Source organism: Sporobolomyces koalae (genome assembly GCF_050403365.1).
Source record: "Sporobolomyces koalae JCM15063 DNA, S_koalae_JCM15063T_v1_ctg2, whole genome shotgun sequence".
In the NCBI taxonomy this organism is placed as follows: Eukaryota; Fungi; Basidiomycota; class Microbotryomycetes; order Sporidiobolales; family Sporidiobolaceae; genus Sporobolomyces; species Sporobolomyces koalae.
In genome coordinates, this window is record NW_027481769.1 from 101,449 (window position 1) to 121,975 (window position 20,527).

General features: G+C 56.6%; 6 protein-coding genes across 6 annotated transcripts; 5 read left to right on the top strand and 1 right to left on the bottom strand.

Annotated features, from left to right (window-relative positions):
• Window positions 1-1,061: 1,061 nt before the first annotated feature.
• JCM15063_005525 (uncharacterized protein) lies at window positions 1,062-5,709 on the top strand (the record flags this gene model as incomplete). Its single annotated transcript, XM_076675746.1, has 5 exons — window positions 1,062-2,258; window positions 2,339-2,569; window positions 2,636-3,229; window positions 3,304-3,532; window positions 3,605-5,709. 5 exons carry the CDS (start codon window positions 1,062-1,064, stop codon window positions 5,707-5,709), a joined length of 4,356 nt encoding a protein of 1,451 aa, XP_076536885.1.
• Window positions 5,710-6,492: 783 nt separating this feature from the next.
• Window positions 6,493-10,747, top strand: JCM15063_005526 (uncharacterized protein; the record flags this gene model as incomplete). The annotated part of the gene is made up of 10 exons (XM_076675747.1): window positions 6,493-6,627; window positions 6,724-8,035; window positions 8,123-8,454; window positions 8,520-9,371; window positions 9,442-9,637; window positions 9,712-9,828; window positions 9,894-9,957; window positions 10,020-10,155; window positions 10,229-10,523; window positions 10,602-10,747. The coding sequence occupies 10 exons, from the start codon at window positions 6,493-6,495 to the stop codon at window positions 10,745-10,747; spliced, it is 3,585 nt and encodes a 1,194-aa protein (XP_076536886.1).
• A 732-nt stretch (window positions 10,748-11,479) lies between these two features.
• JCM15063_005527 (uncharacterized protein) lies at window positions 11,480-13,952 on the top strand (the record flags this gene model as incomplete). Its single annotated transcript, XM_076675748.1, has 5 exons — window positions 11,480-11,619; window positions 11,940-12,348; window positions 12,412-12,568; window positions 12,643-12,704; window positions 12,768-13,952. 5 exons carry the CDS (start codon window positions 11,480-11,482, stop codon window positions 13,950-13,952), a joined length of 1,953 nt encoding a protein of 650 aa, XP_076536887.1.
• A 1,164-nt stretch (window positions 13,953-15,116) lies between these two features.
• Window positions 15,117-16,538, top strand: JCM15063_005528 (RTA1 domain-containing protein; the record flags this gene model as incomplete). The annotated part of the gene is made up of 8 exons (XM_076675749.1): window positions 15,117-15,136; window positions 15,211-15,347; window positions 15,432-15,674; window positions 15,741-15,792; window positions 15,870-16,038; window positions 16,119-16,166; window positions 16,259-16,320; window positions 16,394-16,538. 8 exons carry the CDS (start codon window positions 15,117-15,119, stop codon window positions 16,536-16,538), a joined length of 876 nt encoding a protein of 291 aa, XP_076536888.1.
• A 174-nt stretch (window positions 16,539-16,712) lies between these two features.
• Window positions 16,713-18,346, bottom strand: JCM15063_005529 (NADH:flavin oxidoreductase/NADH oxidase; the record flags this gene model as incomplete). The annotated part of the gene is made up of 5 exons (XM_076675750.1): window positions 16,713-16,970; window positions 17,053-17,154; window positions 17,232-17,866; window positions 17,939-18,072; window positions 18,147-18,346. The coding sequence occupies 5 exons, from the start codon at window positions 18,344-18,346 to the stop codon at window positions 16,713-16,715; spliced, it is 1,329 nt and encodes a 442-aa protein (XP_076536889.1).
• Window positions 18,347-18,826: 480 nt separating this feature from the next.
• Window positions 18,827-20,131, top strand: JCM15063_005530 (uncharacterized protein; the record flags this gene model as incomplete). The annotated part of the gene is made up of 3 exons (XM_076675751.1): window positions 18,827-19,034; window positions 19,112-19,402; window positions 19,470-20,131. The coding sequence occupies 3 exons, from the start codon at window positions 18,827-18,829 to the stop codon at window positions 20,129-20,131; spliced, it is 1,161 nt and encodes a 386-aa protein (XP_076536890.1).
• Between the last annotated feature and the right edge of the window lie 396 nt (window positions 20,132-20,527).

The following is a 20,527-nucleotide window of genomic DNA, read 5'->3' on the forward strand; positions in this document are numbered from 1 at the left end:
CGCACGATTCCGCTCGAAGCTCACCGCAGATCTACTGGCCCGCTGGGGATGGTTCGGAGATTCGGTTCGGCTCGGGCCTCGGGCTTCGGCTCGGCTCGTTGAGAAGGTCTTTCTCGCCTGCTCTCCCACATGTAGATCTGCACTCGCGGCGATCGCAATCGGCATCTCGGTCGATGGAGCAGCATACAGTACACAACCTCGCTTTCTGTGCGTTGCTGGAATCGATTGAACCCAGAGTCACTCGCTCCCGGCGTCGAGTGTGACTCAGAGGTCCCAAGTCAGTTCAACGCGAATGGGAAGTAGCAGGTTCGGGTCGCGAGTGTAGACTGTAAATGTGCGACGTTGCTGAATCCGTACGCAGCGATTTAGCGATTCAACGAGGCCGAGTAAAGTTCAAGAGCCGACCAGCTCGGTCCGTACGTACGGCCTTGGCATCGACGCACGAATGCACCGTTGTGCAGCTTGAACACTCTGTCGAGGTTGTGGAACCTTGTGATGCTACGTGTAGGTCATCGAATTCACCTGCAGTACGCGCTTCAATATTCTCGGGGGGATGATCGCTCATGCAGGACCGAGCGCGTCGAGCCAGGAACTTTGAGAAGCTGTAACCTCTGGTCGTGAAAGCGTTGTTTCAGGTCAAAACACTATAGCTAGACGGTCCTGGCACAGTTGTAATTGTCCGTTGCCACGACCCTATCCACGATCGATACTTGTTGGCACAACGGTAGAAAAAAAGACGAATTCGGGCGTGCGATCCGATCTTCGATTCAGGAAATGAAATTGAACCTGCCTCGAGAGTCGAACTGCATTCGCATAGCACCATTACCACTTTCGCACAACCCGGCCGCACCAGCAGCTCGCGCAACGATACCACTGCCGTGCGCGTCCACAGCAGCAGAGGAAAAGGCTGAAGCGAAGCTGCGTGGAGCGAACAGAGAGGTGCGGTGATCTCTTGGTCTCGGATCTCGCTTCGAGTCGCACGCTCCGCCAGGGCTGTTGCAAGGCGCGTGCTGACTGTTTCTCCCGCGCGACTACAGGCACCCTGCCGCGGCCAGCCAGCAATGCAGCAGCCCGGCCCTCGCTCCGTCGAGCCGCCGGATCCTCCATCCGAACCGGACGCGCCTCTCTCTAGCCCGGGGCCGGAACGAACAGGACTGGAACCGACAGGACCATCGTATCCGAGACCGCAACTCGACGACGAGGAACCCTCGCCTGACGCGGAGGAAGACGACTCGGCCGCAGCTTCCCCTTCGATGACCCCTCAACTCGAACGTCTGCAGGAACAGCTGAGGGCGAGCGTGGCACGGTCGGAACGGGGCATGACCCGCTCGGTCAGCCTGAGCGAGGCGGGCAATGCCGACAACGACGAGTATCTTTCGATGATTTCGCGTAGGGAACGTTCGCGCTCGACCTCGACCGACTCGAGGTCAACCGCGAACGCTGTGATTCGAGGCAAAGGCAAAGGCAAGTCAAGGCCAGTATCGGTCCTCCTGCCGACGTCAACCTGGAGCGATCAACTCGCTCAACTCGCGTTTCCGTCTCGCAAATCGCACGAGGAGGCGCGATCGCGGACACCGTCCTCGTCAGGGAGCTATCATACTCCGTCGTCATCCGGCTTTGCCTCGACGACTTCGGCTGATTCAGTAACACCGAAACGAGCCAGTTCCTCCCCGACCCTAAAACTCGGACAGCGCGCGTCTCGACCATCCCCAACTGCCTCGCTGCGGCAGTCTATGCGACTGCCCTTCCTGCCTTCGATCCCCGCCTCGCCATTACCGCCAATACTTTCGCCTGGCCTGACTCGCTCGTCCTCGTCGCCTCCGGTTCTCCCCGCGATAGTGTCAACAGCCGCCTTCTCCCCGACACTCGAGTTGACTCCTCCCTCGGCCGATCTGTCACCGGCTCCCGCGTGCTGGCCGAATGCGACAGATCCGCCTTCTCTCGTCCGATCTGCAACTTCAGCCTCTGCGCCGAACCTCTCGCTCCTAACATCGGCTCCGATAGAGCCAGAATCGCCAACGTCCTCCGTGTCCAACGATGATCTCGCTCCCTCATCGCAGCCCTTGGCGCGGGCAACCGGAGAGCTTCTCACGTTCGACCCTGAGCTTCTCATCCCTGATTCACCGATCATTCCCATCTCGCTCTCGAACACAACCCAACGCACGACATCGAAGAATGACGAGCGGCGTTATCACGCACTTGTGGAGCTGGTTGGTACCGAGGCGGGCTACCTGGAACACCTGCGGGCGCTGGTCAAGGTAAATTCTTTGATCGAGATCTCAATCCAAACACTGCGAAGCAGGTTCCAGGCTCATATACGTTCTGTTCCCTGCCATAGGTATACTTCCAGACATTGCCATTCCTCACATTGCTTTCTCTTGGCGAGGTTGAAGCCATCGTTAGGAATGCCGAATCGATCCTCGAACTTCACGAACGCATCGCTGAGCGTATCGATGCGGTCGAACTCGAGCTGGCATGGCAAAATTCAGAAGACCAAGTCGAACCAGAGAAACAGCAGTGGAAAATTCGCAAGGCAACCCGACGGATCGCTCAAATATTCGTCGACGAGGCGAGTCTTGTCTGTCTCTCTGACACGCATCCTCCAGCTAATAGGACTTTCCATGCCAACCTGCAGCTACCCAATTTCCATCTGTACAACAATTTTTGCGCTCGGCACGCAGAAGCGCTTGATCTTACCCGGCGAGTCGCAGCACGACCAGAGTGGGAAGCCTACGAACGACAGTGCGCCCTGCGCGTCGCCACGGGAGGCGACATGACCCCGCTTGCTAGTCGCGCCAATTCGACCTCTGCCTCGCCTTTCTTCCCGACTGTCGCGCTTCCTACCTTGTCCTCGTCTCTTCCCGAAGAACCTACACTAGCGAGTCAGGCGTCATCGACGCATGTCTCGCCGGTTTTGTCGGTTGCAGCGCTCCCTGTCTCTTCCTCGGTCCCTACTTCGACGCACTCGGAAGTATCCCGCTCGTCTCGCGCCAAGCTGCGGTTTACAGATTTCGCCATCGCGCCAGTCCAGCGCATCATGCGTTATCCGATGATCTTTGGATCTCTTGCCAAGTACTGTCAGGAAGATGTGGCAGACGACGATGCGAATGAAGTTTGGGCCGCGCTTTCGGGCTTGAAACAAGTGGCAGCACGAGTCGACGAGGCGAAACGAGAACGCGAAGGTGAAATTCGCACGAGAATCGTCGCAAATCGCATGGAGTTTCAATCCGTCAGTATTCATCTACCATACTGAGGCTGCAGCCCCGCAAGAAGCTAACGTATCAATGCTTTTCTCGCCTTCAGACCGTATCGACAGCATTCTGCGACATTCTCGGCCCGACACTCCTCGTCGGTGCTCTTCACGTACTGCACCGCTCATCTGCCATAGAGGGGCTCCGAGTCAAATACTATGGCTGCTTCCTCTATCGCTCGCACCTCATTCTCGCCAAGATCAAGAAGCGTGCGAGTTACGAGCCTCGAGAATGGTTGCCTCTGCGCCTCTTCGACATCACCTCCCTTGAAGAAGGTCAAGGTGGGCTTTCATGGTTTCCATGAACGAGTTGTATTCAACAGTGCTAATTTGCCTTCTCGCGCGATAAAACAGGTCTTCTCTCTCAAAGCATCCGCCTCTCGTACCAAGATCACATCCTCGAACTTGGCTCTTTGTGTCCTGCCGAAAAGGCAATCTGGCTGCGACGTCTCATCGAAGCGCAAACAGAAGCCCAAAGGCAGTGGGACGTGCAGGCCCTCGACGAGAAGAGACAGCCAACGCTCTTTGACGAGACTCTAATCTCGAGCGTTTCGCCGTCCGTATCGCTCCAGGCGGCGGCAACCCCGGTCCGGAAGGGTCATTCGCGATCCGCCAGTTCGATCTCGGTCACCTCGGCCCTCGCAGCGGCCGCTGCTTCGACGTCAAGCAGTCCTTTCATCGCGCAAGATGAACCCCTGCCCGCCCTTCCGTCCGATTCCCTGCTGTTCTCCAACTCGGCCCAGCTTGCCTCGATCAACAGCGCCACGTCCGGATCACTAGGTAACCGACACCGCTTTTCGACGACAGCCTCATCTCTCCTCGGCCGCACCCCATCGGCACAGCGAGCTGCTGTCGACCTGCGCCTTGCAGACGTTTTCTCGGAAGAGTGCCTTACCGCACGAGCACAGGCGTCTCGTGAGACTGCCGAAGCCGATGAGGTGGGACGACGCATGCGGACCATGTCGGGACCGAAACGAAGCATGACGGCCGGGTTCTCCGGAACTCACCACTCCTCTTCGGTGAGCTCGATGACGGGCAAGATGCTCGGATCGAGGGATCGACGTCGCATGTCTTCGTACGAGCTCGAGATGGGACGTCGATCGGTCAGTGACCTCAAGGGCGCGATCGGGTTTGACGCGTCGGTTTCAGCTCTCTATCGCGAAGATTCAGCCTCTCCCTCGACGAGCACTCTCACCCCTGCGACAACTCCAGAACGTAAATGGGCGAACGCAATCCGCAAGACGAAGAGTGCCAGCAGTCGAGCGAGACCAGCTCTGCCCGAGATCGATACGACGTTGGCAGCTACGATCGGCAAGGCGACAAAGGGCGGGTCGATCGAGAAGCAAGCGCCATTGACCGCAACGGGTTCAACTCCAGCTAGCTGGAAAGCGAAAGCCGACAGCTTACGCCGAGTCGCGTCTCACTCGTCGCTCGACGGCAGCAGAAAACGCTCGCCAGCCCTGTCAGCGTTTGCAGCTTCGCAGCCTGCGACAAGCATATCGAGCATCAGCAAGGATGGCGCAACTGGAGCAGCTGACGTCGAACGCAACAACTCGGTTTCGTCCACAACTTCTTCAAACGGCACGGCCACGAATTCGTCCTCATCGCACTCGCAAGGTCTGCATTTGATCGAAACACCTCCTTCATCGATCCCGCCTTCGCCCGATCTCTGCGCCATCGAACTCGCCGAACCATACCTACCCGGCTCGAGCACGTTGAAACCTTCGTTGTCGACGCGCTCGAATGGCTCGCGGTGGGCGCTCCAAGAGGGGATGTCGAACGTGTTCCGCATCAAACGTCGCAAGAGCACCCTCGGCCTCGCTCCGATAGTAGGATCGGAGGAACGTCCGCAGGCCCCACCGCACACCCGCAGCACGACGTCGGACTCTTCGCAATCGGCCTCGTCGCAGCGCTCCAATTCGGACTCGTCGTCGAACACTGCTGGCGCGAAGCTCACTCGGCGCAGCTCTACTCTCGGTGGCTACTTCCAGAAGAGAGTACAAAGTTCGCCGACATTGACTGGCTTCTTTGCCTCTGCCCTCGGCTCGACTTCGTCGCCGCACCTTCCGCTCACTCTCTCCTCAGCGCCTCCGAGCTCGGTCGCGCTCAACTCGTACTCGCCCACGATCGACGCGCCGACTGTTGCCACTTCGCCGTCGTCCGGCTCGTTCTCGTTCCACACGCCGACTTCGCAGCCGGGCACGCCCGAGTCTGGAACTGCATCGCTGCCCGCTGTGGTCAATGCGCAGACCATGCCGGACACCACATCGACCTCGACGGTGCGAAAGAAGGGCGCGCTCGCAGGCAAAGTAGGTCGCACTGTCTCGTCGACGATCCAGCACATGGCTCGTCAGCGCAGTTCGGAAGGCACCACGAACGTCGGCTTTCCGTCGTCGCCTGGGCTACCCAGTCGAAGGTTTCACTTCAGCCGCCAAAACGGCATGACCCCACTCTCGTGAGACGTCGCGCTTCGACCGCTGCACCGCCGCCCAATACCCTATATCACTTGCAAAACCGTACATACACATTCGATCACTACTCTGATCCAGCCCACGCTCCCTACCGTACATACACCTCAACCTACAGACACTCTGGCGCTCGCCACTTACCGACCCTTACTACCCAACGCTTATTCGCACACCATGCTTTGTTTACCCACCTAGTCCGCACTCGCTCTCTGCGACGGTTATCTGTACATCTTCGTTCGTCGCACTGCACCTGTACTCCGGCTCGCTGGCTTGACCCGAAAACCCCCTCGCCTATCTTTTGTCATTCGTTTTCTCGTGTTCACTTGACCCATTTGCCCGCAAAAACCTCTCGTGTGCCTTATATTTGTGTGCTCGAGTCTGCTTGAACGTTTGTTTTCCGTCTGTGTACTGTAGTAGTCTTTTTTGTCTCGTCGATCGCATGAGAAGGCTCATCACTGCGGGCGCAAGGGCAGAAAAATGAATTCGTTTCCCCATACATATGTCGCGGCTCCGGAAGACCTTTGCTCGCCTCCTGTCCCGCCTCTTTTTCCGATCTCCTCGAAGGTGATCGAGAGCAAGTCGATAGGTGACAAGACTTTCTTGTCCGAGAACACGTGGGAAAAAACAACACGACCTTGTCAGTTTCTTGACCAGCCTCCGCCCACCAAGCTGATTTCCGACCCGACAATCGATCCCGCAGTCGACACCAATCTCAACACCGCTCTTGATTGACCCTCAACTGGTTCGCCACGACTACTCGGACTATCACGTCTCATGGATCCGTCTCAGGACGTCGTGTGGGCACTACACGCGTTCGAGGCCGAGAACGACGACGAACTCGCGTTTGAAGCGGGTGAACGCATCGTCGTGTTGGAACGAGACGATCAGTATGGTGACGGATGGTATCAGGTACGTTGTTCTATTTCTCGCCCCGTCTGTGTCCGTGTGTGTGTGTCCCCCCTGTCTCGTGCTCATCTCGACTGATCTGTCCAACACCTTCCTCAGGGACGAAACCCTCGGGGCGAGATCGGCTTGTTCCCTCAATCCTACACCTCGACTGAACGACCCACGCTCGAGTCTGAGGGAGTAGGAGTGAACGCGATCGAGCCGGGTTTGGAAGAACCGACGCAGGCAACCGATCTGACGACACCCACAAGCGATACGCAATTGAACGACTCTGCCCGCGCCTTACTGGCCTCTGGAGGCGGAACGAACGATGCGCAAGAACGTCTCAGTCCGAACCCGATCGGGGCGAGGAACGGGAACCGAGTGCCGAGTCTCTCGAGCAGCAGTAGACGCAACAGCGCTGCATCCGTTCTCGACGAAGATGACGAAAGCGCTTCGATCCTGAGAGGGAACGATGGAAGCGCTCCGAATCATCGAGCTGCGCTCGCACAAAAGGCCATGGAGAACGCCGAGGCCGATGCGAAAGCAGAGCAGGAGAGAGCCGATCGGAGGAAGCGCGAGGACGAAGAAGCCTACGAGCGGGTCCGGAACGCAGGCTTGATCGAGGGTTTGCAGCTGAGTGACGAGAGTGACGACGAGGAGGACGAGATTGCGCATGGGGGATTTGCCCTCGGTTCGACCGAAGGAAAACTCTCGCGTCAGGTATCCAAAGAAGAGGACGATGCTCGCCTCAGCCCCAACAAATCCATCTCGAGGACTTCGTCGAACGCTTCGCACAAGAGACGAGACCGCGCCAACACTCAGCCATCGATCTATGCCGAGTCGAACTACTCTCAATCTTCGCTCGTGCCCCCATTGCCCGACAGTCCGGTTCCTCCACTGCCTGGACCGGCAGTCTCTGCCGCCGATGCTCTGATCGACGAGCCCAACTCGCGTGACCTGACTCCGGTACGATCTCGCGACGATGCGTCTCTCCCTTTGGCCACCGCGGAACCCATCTCAACCGAACAATCCGCGTCTGCAATTCCCGCAAATCCATCCCCTAGTCGTCCGCAAACTCCTCTTCCCGCGAGTTCGACCGCTGTTCCCGCAAACGCCGCTTTCGCGACACCCAAGCACGTCCCGACACCCCTCCCGCTACCTATTTCCAACCAGGTGTTCGGCGTCTCTGCCGCTTCCCCTACTACCTCTCATGCGAGCGGCCTCGACCAATCCCGCGCATCGTCTCGACTCGGTACCGCCCTCACCGGCGAAACGAGTCCTGAAGCGAGCGTGCGTGGTGGCACGATCAGCGACAAGGATCACAGTGGTCGTGACCTCCCGGCAGATCCAGTGACTTGGACTGTCGATGATGTGGTCGAATGGGCTCGATCGAAAGGCTTTGACGGTCTCACCCTGAGCAAGTTTGCAGGTAAGAGAGCCCCAGGGACTGAAACGCTTGTGCGCCGTACGGGCCTTTCTTGCTGACCAGATTCTGGTGTGGCCGATGTATTTGCAGAACACGAAATATCCGGCGACGTACTGCTTGAGATGGATGTTGCCATGCTCAAAGAGATCGACCTCGTCGCGTTTGGCCGTCGAGTACACATCTACAACGCGATCAAGGAATTGAAATCGCGTCGGTCTCTGCGCATGTCGAGTTCGACTGGCAGCATGCTCTCTCCTGCCTTGTCTGGGTACGAACCTGACAGTCCCGGAACCGCTGAGAGCCCGACCACGTATCAGAGTCCGCAATCGAGGTGGGACAACGGACAGCAAGCGGAGAAACTCGCAGGCCTCGGCCTCGACAACGAGTCGGCGACAGGGTCGTCTGTGCGCGCTCCGTCCTCGGTAAGTAATCTGATTCTCGAGTCTTCAAGAACGATCGCGAGCTCATCTCTGTATATCTTGTGCAGCTTGGTCAGCGATCGGTTCACAACCTGCGCTCTGCTCGCTCGGTCCCGTCCGAGATGGCAACCACCACAACCGTGCCTCCAGTCGAACGTCAACGCTCGATCACCACCGACACGCGACTCGAACCTCGCGAAGACCCTCGACCCACGATTGCCGAGGAATCTGGAGACGGGGGAGAAACCACTGACGCGAGCAGGCCTCGCTCGACGACGAGTGGCACTGCTTCAAGGACTGTCTCTCTTCTATCGAAACCCAAGATGAAGCGCTCGAGTACGGCCAAGAGTGATGTCGGCAGTACGACCACGGTCCCTTCTAGTCCAAGCCTCGGCTCGACTCCCAAGATACGGGCTAGCAAGAGTGATCGGGGATCGACGTTCCTCGGTAGCGTCGGTTCCGTCGGCGGACTCATGAACCGCAATCGCAAACCACCTCCACGAGTTCCTTCGGCACTCTTGATCGATTCCGATGGCAAGGCGGCCGCGCTCCCTCGAAGTCGGTCCTCGAACCAAGACCGCTCGAAACGATCGACTCGATTGTTTGGCGCGTTCAGTCCGACTCTTGGTTCCAACAGTGGCTCGGAGCGTCAAGCTGGCGTGTCGTCGAAACCGTCCATATCGACTTTGAGTTCTGGTCGAGATGCACCGACTTCGATGAGCGTCAAGGTGGTCGATCCTGCTGGAAAGGAGATGTTGCGAGAAGAAATGGATGTCGTCAAGGACGGCAACCTTATGGACAAGCTTGGCCGTCCCGACAATTCGGGATGGATGAGGAAGAAGGGTGAGAAGTATAACACTTGGAAGCAACGATTCTTTGTCCTCAAGGGAACGTACCTGTACTACCTCAAATCCGAACAGGTGCGCGCTGCTACCTTCATCTGGAATGTCAGGTGGCCCAGCTAATGACCTCGCACTGTTCTTCTTGCAGGAACGACGCGCAAAGGGAGTCATCAACCTGTCTGGCTATCGAGTCATCAGCGACCCCAACATTCACGCGGGAGAGTACGGGTTCAAGATTGTGCACGACACGGAGCGGACGCATTTCTTCTCGGCTGCAGAACAAGCAACGATTCGATCGTGGATGAAGGAGATTATGAAGGCTACGATCTTGCGCGACTACAATGGTGCGTGGACCGAGTTCAGCCGATCGCTCCTCTTGCTCGCTGCCCGTATTGACCGTGTCTGGTGCTTCTTGCAGCTCCCGTCGTCTCTTCGTGTGACATTGAAGTTCTATCACTTGATGTCGCGCAGACAATGAACCCTCGACCGAGGCCCCCATCTCCGACAATGCGCGAGAAAATCCAAAAAGAACGCTGTGAGTAGGAAGACGTTTCCTACCTCGACGACAACTCTCCCGACTCATTGTTTTCATTGATCCAGATGCTGGCACGAACCCAAACACTCTCACCGAGAAAGACGCTGCGATCCTCATGGACTTTGCCCCGTTGGTCTCCGTCTTCCTGTCCTCTGCAGTCGTGTCGTCGCTCATCGTTTACTGCACTTCAGGGGCTCTCCTCTCATGAGTGGCGACGCTCTGTGGAAAGCTGCGGACGGATCACCACAAAAAGCCGGAGACCGACGTTCGATGGTTTCTCCGAAGAAGCCGAACGCGCTTTCGAAGCTCCAGGACGAACCCGATACAGTCAGTCGTCTTCGCTGAACCAGCAGGCAAATTTCTCTATTTAGAAACCCTTACTCACTCTTTCTTCATCTAGCCTGCGGTCGGACAGAGCGTACCGGGTCTCGCACCGGCTGCACCGATCGCAACCACGAACAACTCATCGGCAGTTGCGAACGCCGAGATCCTCGCGTGGGCCAACTCGTCACTCCCGTCGACATGCCCGCTCGCGACCGATATCTCGAACTCCTTCCGTTCGGGACGGCTCGTCACGCGCTTGATCGAGAACCTTACGGGCAAGCCGAGCGGGATCCAGGATTCCGAGTTTGACAGGTTCCAAGCGAAGGAAGGTACTGGATTCGATATCGAGTACCTCGACACGATCTTCTCGGGTGCGTTCTTACTGTACTGCATGAAGGGTTAGAGTAGCTCACAGCGCTGACGACGTTTTCTCGCGCAACGTACGACAGTGTTTGATTTCATCACACCACTCGTCTCGACCGAGGAAATCTCGATGGAAGACATGATCACGGGTGACGAAGTCCGACTACGAATGTTGCTAGAACGCACGAGGGAACGGTACCCGTTCCCAGCGACTCTCGCTAGTACAACGTAGCGCTTCAATCTCGATTGAGGCGCCAACGTCGACACATTAGACTTTCTTCTTTGTTCTGCGTGTCAAGCTGTACCACCTTTTCGACTTTCCAAGATGTTTCTCTTCCTCTCTCTTACTCTTTTCGAATTCTGTGATTTGCTGTTCCGCATTGATTTTCCTCTCGACGTTCTTCGTCGCTTCTAATCTCCTTTTTTGTTTTCTCTGCCGTTCCATAAAGTACTCCATACTGCCATACTCGAACATCTTGTTCACAACATTGCTTTGGTCCAGGAGCTTACACAGCTCGATCGGCTCAGAGCAAGCGTTTTTTCGGCAACGGGGTGAATAAAAACAGCTACGAAGGCGAATCAATGTAAATTTAGCAAACCGCGGGGTGCCGGACAAACATTCGGAATTACCGGAAATCGCAGTCAGAATGGTGCAAACCCAGTAGTAAGCGTGAAGGAGCATTGACAAGACGCAGGTATACGAGAGGAAGACGCGAGAAGGCGAGATAAACACAATGCGGACCGAGCGAATGTAATTGAATGGGAATAGAGAAAAATAAGAATAACGATAATATTGCGACCCCGAGTCGGGGATCCCGCTTGTTGACCAACACAACCCTTGAACAAACACGCGCCTTCGTTCGCACCGTCCTCCAACCTTTGGCACCTTCTCCCTCTCGTTTCTCGTCTCTCTCCCTCAATTCAGGGACACAGCCCGACTCCTCCGTCTCGAGTTTGGAGAATCATGCGTCCTCGTCGCGCTGTCGCCTCGGCATCGCCGCATCACTTGACCAAGATCGCCTCGCTCGCACTCGCAGCCGCCACTCTGAGTCATGCCGCACCTGCAGACAACACCATTGAAGTTGTGGGCGAGTCCGGTGTCAGGTGAGTCGAGCCGCCGTGGCTTCCCTCCTCCCCCCTTTCATCGAACGATCCACGAGATCTCGGCGCGCGCGCGTCTCTCTCTCGGGTCCGCTCTCCCTCTTGCGCGCACCTTGCACTGAGGACAGTGTCGACTCTTTTGACGCGGCTTTCGCGCGCGTCGATTGTCTCGTTGCATGGTCTGACGGACGATCCGGGCCAAAACGAATTTCTGCGGAAATCAAATCTCGGCGAGAAAGAGGGACCCATCATCATCCCTCCCTCCGCGAAATGACGCTGACAGTTTGATCGCTTCGTCTTCGTCGTCGTCATGATGCAAACAGTGCACAGCAAATGTTCCTCGGGCAATCGAACAAGGTGTACATTGTAGACAAGACGGAACGCAACCCGGCTTCAGTCAACGGTCACCCGGCATGGGCGACCGAGTACGATATCGACACGAACACGTACCGCACGATGGACATTGTCACCAACTCGTTCTGTGCCGGAGGCAACGTGCTCGGCAACGGAACCTGGATCAACATTGGTGGCAACCAGGCAATCGGGTATGGTGGACTCAACGCCGACCCGCTCACCGGACCGTATGCGGACGGTGACGGAGGCAAGGCGACCAGGAGGCTCGACGTGTGCAGCAATGACCAGTGTGACTGGACCGACGACGGTTCCAACTACATGACCACGCGTCGGTGGTACCCAACCCTCGAGACGCTCGAGGATGGTTCGATGATTGTCGTGAGTGTCCCAATGCCCCTAATCACGCGCGACGCGCAAGAGCTGACAAATGCAACCGCTTAGATCGGTGGGTGCGATTGGGGAGGGTACGTAAACGACAAGGGGCAGAACAACCCTACGTACGAGTTCTACCCGTCTCGTGGTGGACCCGTCGGACTCAACATTCTCACGACGACCCTTCCGGCGAACCTGTTCCCGCTCACGTGGCTCCTGCCTTCTGGTGAGTTTAATCCCATCACGCGCCCAGCTGTCGACTCGACGCCAACTGACTCTGGGCTCCATGTTCTCGTCTAGGCAACATCTTCATTCAGACCAACTTGGGTACCGAGATCTTTGATTACAAGAACAACATCGAGGTGAGTCGACTGACTTCACAAGTCTAGTTAAATGCGGCGCTGATCCAGATCTTGGCTTGGCAGTACCCTCTCGCCGATATTCCTCACGCGGTCCGAACGTACCCTGGATCGGGTGCGACTGCCATGATGCCCCTCACGCCTGCCAACAACTGGACTGCGACGATCATGTTCTGCGGTGGCACGGACCTGCAACCGGATCAATGGGTTCTCAACTGGAACATCGCTGGATACCCTGCCGATGCCACCTGTGTCTCGATGACGCCCGACGTCTCGACCGACTGGAAGGATGAGGAGGCGTTGCCCGAGGGACGCGTCATGGGCAACTGGATTTACTTGCCTGATGGCCGTCTCGTGCTCCTGAACGGTATCGGCAAAGGTACTGCCGGATACGGTAACACATCGTGGGCGATCGGACAATCGTTCGGAGACGACCCCGTGCACACGATCCGCTACTACGACCCGAACCAGCCTGCCGGTTCGCGCTTCTCGTCTGCGATTGCCAACTCGACCGTCGACCGCATGTACCACTCGTCCGCGACCATCCTGCCCGACGGTTCCATCTTGTCGTCGGGCTCGAACCCGAACGCCGACTTTGTCCCCGAAGGTGCGAGTGGATACAAGTACTTCACCGAGTACCGCGTCGAGCGCTTCTACCCCGATTACTACACCTCTGCTCGCCCGAACCCTTCGGGGATCCCCAAGAGTCTCACGTACGGAGGTGACTCTTTCGACATTACGCTCTCGAGTGCCGATGTCGGCAAAGTCTCGAACCTCGACAACACTCGAGTGACGCTCATCCGCCCTGGGTTCTCGACGCACGCGATGAACATGGGTCAACGGTTCGTGCAGCTCAACTCGACCTTTACCGCCAACTCGGACGGTTCGGCCGTGTTGCACGTCTCGCAACTTCCCCCGAACCCTGCGATCCTCGTACCCGGTCCCGTCCTCATGTTCGTCGTGGTCAACGGTGTGCCTTCGAACGGAACCTGGGTCATGGCTGGAAACGGTCAACTTGGAGATCAACCGATCCTCGCGACTTCGCCCCTACCGGCTTCGTCCGGAGGTGACGGAGGAGCTTGGAACTCGGGAGACCTCGCTCAAACTCCCACCAATTCGGGATCGAACCCGAAAAAGACTGGATCTTCGAAAGGCAGCTCAAAGGACTCGTCCGCTGCTGGAAGGACCTCGATGTCGACCGCTCTCGGATTCGTCCTCGCCGCCGTTGGTGTTGCCGCTGTCCTCGTCTAGATCGGTTTTTCCTTTTCTCTCGAACCCCCTTGTATCTGCTCTCCTCGCTTTTCTCCCTTTTACCCTGTCGTTCACGACTTTACGAAACAACCTCTTCACCCACCTACACCTTGCTGCTAGCACCATTTCGTCGTTTCTTCTCATTTCTCTTACCTTCATTGCTCCGTTCTCATAGACACTACTACCCTTACGAAATCACCTTCTTTCAGCATTGCCTTTGCGAATGCCACGCGTCTCCAAGCTAAATCCGCCTAGTTGCGTCTCTGGTGGCAGGTGGCCATAATACAGTTGCAAAGTTGTACGGTGATGGGTTGACTTTCTTGACAAACTTGTCGAGTATGGCCGATCTCGTCCAACCCTTCTTCACCGTGCGACGAGTGCGAATGAACGCGAGCCGCTCTATTGACACCCGCGATCAATAAACGTGAACCTCGTATGCAGGCATGACCTGTACTGTACTGGCTCCAGCTTCACTGTAAGAAGCAGAAGTCTTGAGCTTGATCGTTGAGGTTATTAGCTTAGCGCCCCGGTTTAGAATTTCCCTTTCCCTTGGTCAGGACTGGTGGGGAGATCATCCCGCGCAGTGACAACTGCAAACCTTGCGACATCGGATGAGGTCAACGCGATCACCCTGCACCGCGCATTGTCCTGGATTATGATAGACGAGACCCCGAGCCCGAGAAAGTTTGCCTTCTCAAATTGCGCTTTCGCTTTTTGATCACTACGATGAGGCTGGCACACACCCGGCTATTCAGACCGATCTTCGTTAATATACAGGTTGTGCAAGCCGTCGGGAAAGGAGTCGTTGCCGCGTGCGAGGCGGTGCCATGACTGAGCCCACAAGATGCGCTGCCGTCCTGTGCACCGTGCAGAGGCTGCAAGTATGTAGAGCTTGCAGATTCCCACGGCACGCTGCACAGGGACTAGCCGAATGCCCGGCCAACGCGACAGCACAGCCTTGGCACGGTCGTGCGGCGCCGTGGTCGCGTTCCGCAGGGCTGGCTCTCGGACTTCGGGCACTCGCTTTGCTGTGCTGTTTGTGCGCGAACGTGGACAGCGACTCTGCTGCTGTGTTCTTCTCCTTGTCACATCAACCGACTTTGACCCGGCTCGCACGATCCTAGCCAACAACCTAGAAGCAGTTCGAGCTCAGACAGCACAGCTATGGATCAAACTCCTTCCCAGTCCGTTTCGTCGTACTTTCGATAGAATGCCGTGTATACAGTCCGCTGACGTTCTCGCCATCGCCGTCGAACAGATACGGCTATGTGCCCGCAATCTCGTACGGGGCGGCCTTTATTGCTCTCTTTTCGCTCACTCTTATCGTGCATACGACCCAAATTGTCGTCACCCGGAGGATGTGGTTCATGATCTGCATGTCCCTAGGCTGTCTTGGTGAGTTCGACTGCCCCATGAATGCGCACGCTTCGACCTCCTCGCAAATCATCTACTGAGTTGATTTGCATGTGCTCATGACAGGTGAGGTCATCGGATGGATCTTTCGCCTCGTATCGCATTGGAAACCGGAAGCGAAAGACCCATACGTCGGCCAGATTGCGATCCTCATCATCTCGCCTACATTTTTCAGCGGCGCCCTTTACTGGGCTTTGGGCATTATCATTCAGCTCGTCGCTCCGAGACACTCCTTGCTGTCGGCCAAATGGTTCAAGATCACGTTTGTAGTTGCCGACTTCATCTCGCTCGTCGTCCAGGGCGTAGGCGGTAAGTTGTCCCTTGCTTTCAATAGCAATGTGCATGGCTGACCTGTTGCGCGTTATCTTCGCACAGGCGGAATCGCTGGATCGGCAGAGACCCAACCCGACCTTGACCTGGGTAGCAAGTGAGACTGTCCCGGCTGCTCAATGCCGAAAAAGCTGCGACTGACGAGCTCGATTTTTCCGACGGTACCGCCAACAGCATCATGCTCGGAGGCATCGTCTTCCAGCTCGTCGTCATGCTAATCTACGTGGCATATGGAGCATTCTGGGTGTACAAAGCTCGCGTTGAGATCAAGAGTTCAGGTCGGAAGATGCGGACGATGATTTGGGCGCTCTTTGCAGCTTCGCTTTGCATCATTGCCCGAGGTGTTAGTCCTTCTACAGGGTTTCAGCTCCCGAATTCTTGTCGATCAGAATGTACTGATTATCTTTGTCATTGCCTCAACAGATTTTCCGAACGATTGAGCTCGCAGAAGGGTTCTCCGGGTTCCTCGCTGTAAGCTCGACGTTCTCAGACTGTCTGCGTTCCGACCACCTTCACGAAACGAGTATCTGATACTTTCGTCTTTTTTCGCTCGACTCGTTTAGGTGAACGAACCGTATATCTTGCTTGATGCCCTGCCCGTACTCCTGTGCAGCCTAATCCTCAAGTCAGCTTCTTCCCTTTCTTTTTCTGCTCGAGCTTTCCTTTTCAACTAACGAATTGCCTATCGGTACAAACAGCGTAATCCACCCAGCTCAATATCTTGAGCTCGACGTGGAAACCTCTGATTCCAACGTGAGCGAAACGACCGGTTCTCGCGCTCTCGACAGCCCGCAACACACTCTCGTCATGGGCGACAAATTCAACTTGTCCGAGAAAGTTTGACCACCTAACCTCGAGAATGTACATTTTTTCTAGATACTTCTTTGTCATTACTTGTGATGTGATCGTCCTGTATTTCTTGCAATCATCCTCTGGACACTATCAAGTCCACTCTAAGCGAGTATTGCAAGGTTGGGACGAATAAGAAGCACTTTATTTCGATATCACCGATTGGATCTAGTGCTTCTTGTCCTGAGGCTTGGTCATCATGCGAGTGTACGCGCGTTGGTACTGTACCGGGACGTTGACGACCGTATCGAGCTCTTGCGCCCAGTTCAGCACGAGCGACGGGTCTCGCAAGAATTCGCGAGCGATCGAAACGACATCGGCTTGACCTTTTTGCAGAATCTCTTCGGCTTGTTTGCCTCCCGTGATGAGTCCGACCGTCGAGATCGGGATCTTTGAGACGGCTTTGAGCGCCTGCGCAAAGTGAACCTAACGAGAGAAGGGGAATGATGAGGAAAGTTGAGCTCGTGTCATTGTGATGAAAAAAGAGAGAGATATACGAGCGACGCACTTGATAGCCCGGTCCGACGTTGATCTTCTGCTGAGGCGTGAGGCCTCCCGAAGACGCGTCCAAGAGATCGACTCCTCTCTTTTCCACCTCTTTCAAGTAGATCTGCGTCCGCGTGACCGCTAAGTATTTCTTTCGCATTCACGGGCATGCAAGACTGCTGTGCAGGACGAAGAACGTACCTTGGATTGTTCAATACCCCACGAGATCCACTCTCCCTGCTCGTTTTTCTCGCCTTCGGGGTACCAGTCGGAAGCCGAGATGCGAATGAAGAGCGGTTTTGATTTCGGCCAGTTCGCTCGGACGACGTCGACAATTTCTAGCGGCAATCGCATACGGTTCTCGAGCGAGCCACCGTATTGGTCCGTACGCTTGTTCGAGAGGGGGCTCAGGAACTCGTGCAAGAGGTATCCGTGAGCAGAGTGGATTTCGACTACGTCGGCACCCGCTTGATCGGCTCGAATCGTCGCCTCCTTCCACGCCTGCTTGAGCTCGTCAATGTCGCTCGAGGTCATCTCTTTCGGCATCGGGAACGTTTCGTTGCTGTACGAGACAGCTGACGGGGCCCAGACATTGTCAGTCCAGCCCGAAGCGTCTCCATTGGTCGCGACGTGCGACTTGAGCGCGGGCTTGATAGTCGACGTGTCGAGCCACGGTGCGAGCTTTGAAGCTTTGCGACCAGCGTGAGCAAGCTGGATCGCCGGGCGCGCGCCGAGCGAGCGGATCAGGTCGAAAAGCGGCTTGAGCGCATTTCGTTGCGAGTCGTTCCACAGTCCACAATCTTGGGGCGAGATGCGACCGTTCGGTGTAACGGAAGCTTAGAAAGATCAATCGCGCGAGGTTCAATGACATGGCGGACTGCGGTACTGAGCAACACGGGAGGACGTACTCGCTTCGACCATGACCAAGGCAGCGCCGCGTTGTGCAAAGCTGCCCAAGTGCACCGTGTGCCACGGTGTGACCGCTCCTGCCTTGTCTCCGTCTGCTTCGCAAGAGTACTGGCACATGGGAGCGACGAAAATGCTAGCATGGTGACCGAACCGAAGTAGCCCAGGTCAGAGCGCCAGCAAGATTGATGCAATAGTGAGGCGGCATACCGGTTCTTGAATTGTATGTTGGCAATCTCGATGGGCTCGAACAGTTTGGGCAGCGTCGCGTTTTGAGGCCAGTCCTGCTCGGAGAGCACGGCACCAGGAGCCGGGTCGGTGAGGGGCAGGTAGAAGGTTGCCTCGGGATTGCCCGCGTTGATCGTGTCGTTGCCCGCTTTGCCCGGCGCATAGGTCTCCGAGTCTGCCATTTTGAAGTCGTAAAGATGGTGAGAGGGCAAGAGAGTCGAGAGCGAGCGCGAGTGGAGGGCCCCTCATGTACAGTAATCAGCCGGGTAATTACGTAATTCGCTATTCTTCTTGCTTTGGAATTCGGCTTTAGCCCTCCTGTGTCCGACACATGTTCGCTTCATACGCTCCTGTTCTGTAGCCTGATATTCTTTCAGCCTATCCTTTTTTAGCGAGAGCATTTGACAGACACGTGACGTGTGTCTCATCCGAATCCGCGTCAAGGCGCGTTGGCCAAAGGCGGGCGCGTTGGCCGCGTTATTTTGTTCATCTCTGCGCAAGGACACCGTGGCACGCACGGTCTACTTCGCGAATTACGAGAGGTCCTTGCGCGAGCACACACCCCGTCGACCCACCCGTGGTTTCCACTCAACTCTCGTCCGTGCGCACTCATCGCCCACTCTCACGGACTTCCCTGCATCAAGCGCCCCCGCCGTATACCGATGGACCAATGTCCGAACCTGTCAGCCTCAACGAGCGCGGCGCCTGCTCTCGTCACGCCGCCTTGGACGCTGGGCTCGTCGAAGCCACCGTGGCAGGCATCCCTCGAGTCGCTGCAGCAGTACTGTAAACAGCTGGGGCTACCTTACCGTAAACGCGATACCAAAGCGATCCTGAAGGGCAGGTTGAGTGACTGGACGATGCACCAACGTGAGTTCCGACTTGAACTGTTCGGTTCACCGTCAGGAGCTGACGCAGCACAAACCCTTTTCGCAACGCGCTCGTAGGTGAGCTCAGGGAGCAACTTGACGCCGCGCGCAAGCCTCGCCCACGACCGAATAAGCGGCCTGCTCCATCGTCGACCTCGGACGCGAACCCGAGCGTTCTTCCCGGCGAGATTGCAGCTCTGCTTGCGGCAATTTCTGACGAAAGCACGCGCAACCTCCTCGCGGCGTGTTTTACTGAGCTCAAACACATCCGCGACTTGGCCTCGCAGAGCTTTGACAAGCAGAAGTTTGACATGCTGTCGAGTCGCCTGGCTCGATTTCCTCCGTCGAAGCGACAGCGCGTGGACCAGCGTGGGTTCCTCGACAATGTACCTTGAAGTACAAAGCTAATGACTTTTTGGGTTGGACATGTTTTCAGCCCTTGCGCCCCCCTACCCTTTCCCGTCTTCGAGATTGACATCGTCTGCATCCCCTGTTCCTGATGGGGCCAATGGCGAGTGTACACGCTTACCGACGCCGCCTGCGCCTTGCGACGGTACGATTCCCGATCCTCGTAGGCCTCTCGTGCTTCGCTATAACCCGAATGGGCCATTCTCCACCGTCACCGCCTGGACTTCGACTTCAACCTCGACGTCGAGCTCCGCCTCTACGACTCTGTCCTCGACTCCACCCTCTGACCCTCAACTTGAGCTCAGCGACGTTCCCTCGCCTCGTCGACTATCGTCCCTGTCGCAGCCAACAGTGCACGATCTCATCCTTCCCCTCGATCTGGCGGCCTTCTCCGCCAACTTCGGTGACCCTCCTTCGGTTCCGGCATTCCCCTCTCCTGCTTCTTTCGCCATGATCTTCGACGCTGTCAGGCATCCTGACCGTCTCTTTCGGACCTATGGACCAAAGAATGCGGGCGAATATGTGGACGTGTACGAGATGCTGAGTCACTGGGAGGAAGGGATCGTCGGAATCGGAGCGGGAGGCAACGGACGGCTCCCGGCTATCCGTGACGTCGAGAGTCGCTTTGGTCCCCAAGTTGCGGGCAGCAAGAAGTCATGGGTGTCTATGCTCGCTGCAAAAGTGAGTTGACCCCCGCCAAGGTCCCCCTGTCCATGTCTGCCTCCTTCCGCGGGTACTGTCTGACCCTGGATTTTGCATACCGGTCAGGATTGCAAGCGAATGTCAATGTTCAGAATGTTCGTGCGCTCTGTGGAACAACGCGCCCGACGGGATGAAAGCACAACGCGATCGGCTCTCGACTCGCTTCTGGCTGAGTCGGACTTGTCAGCGCGTTTCTGCAGCAAATTCGTACAATGGCTTAACAAGTACCCAGAAAAGCCCACCGCCTTTAGATGAACACCACGGCGTGTCCTAGGATACCAATCTGTACCCGATTCCCCTTCCTCTATGATGCCCCCTTATCTCACCTGTCTTTGTGCTGAATAATCACCGTGTATTGTGAGTGATCGAGTAGCATATTCTTTC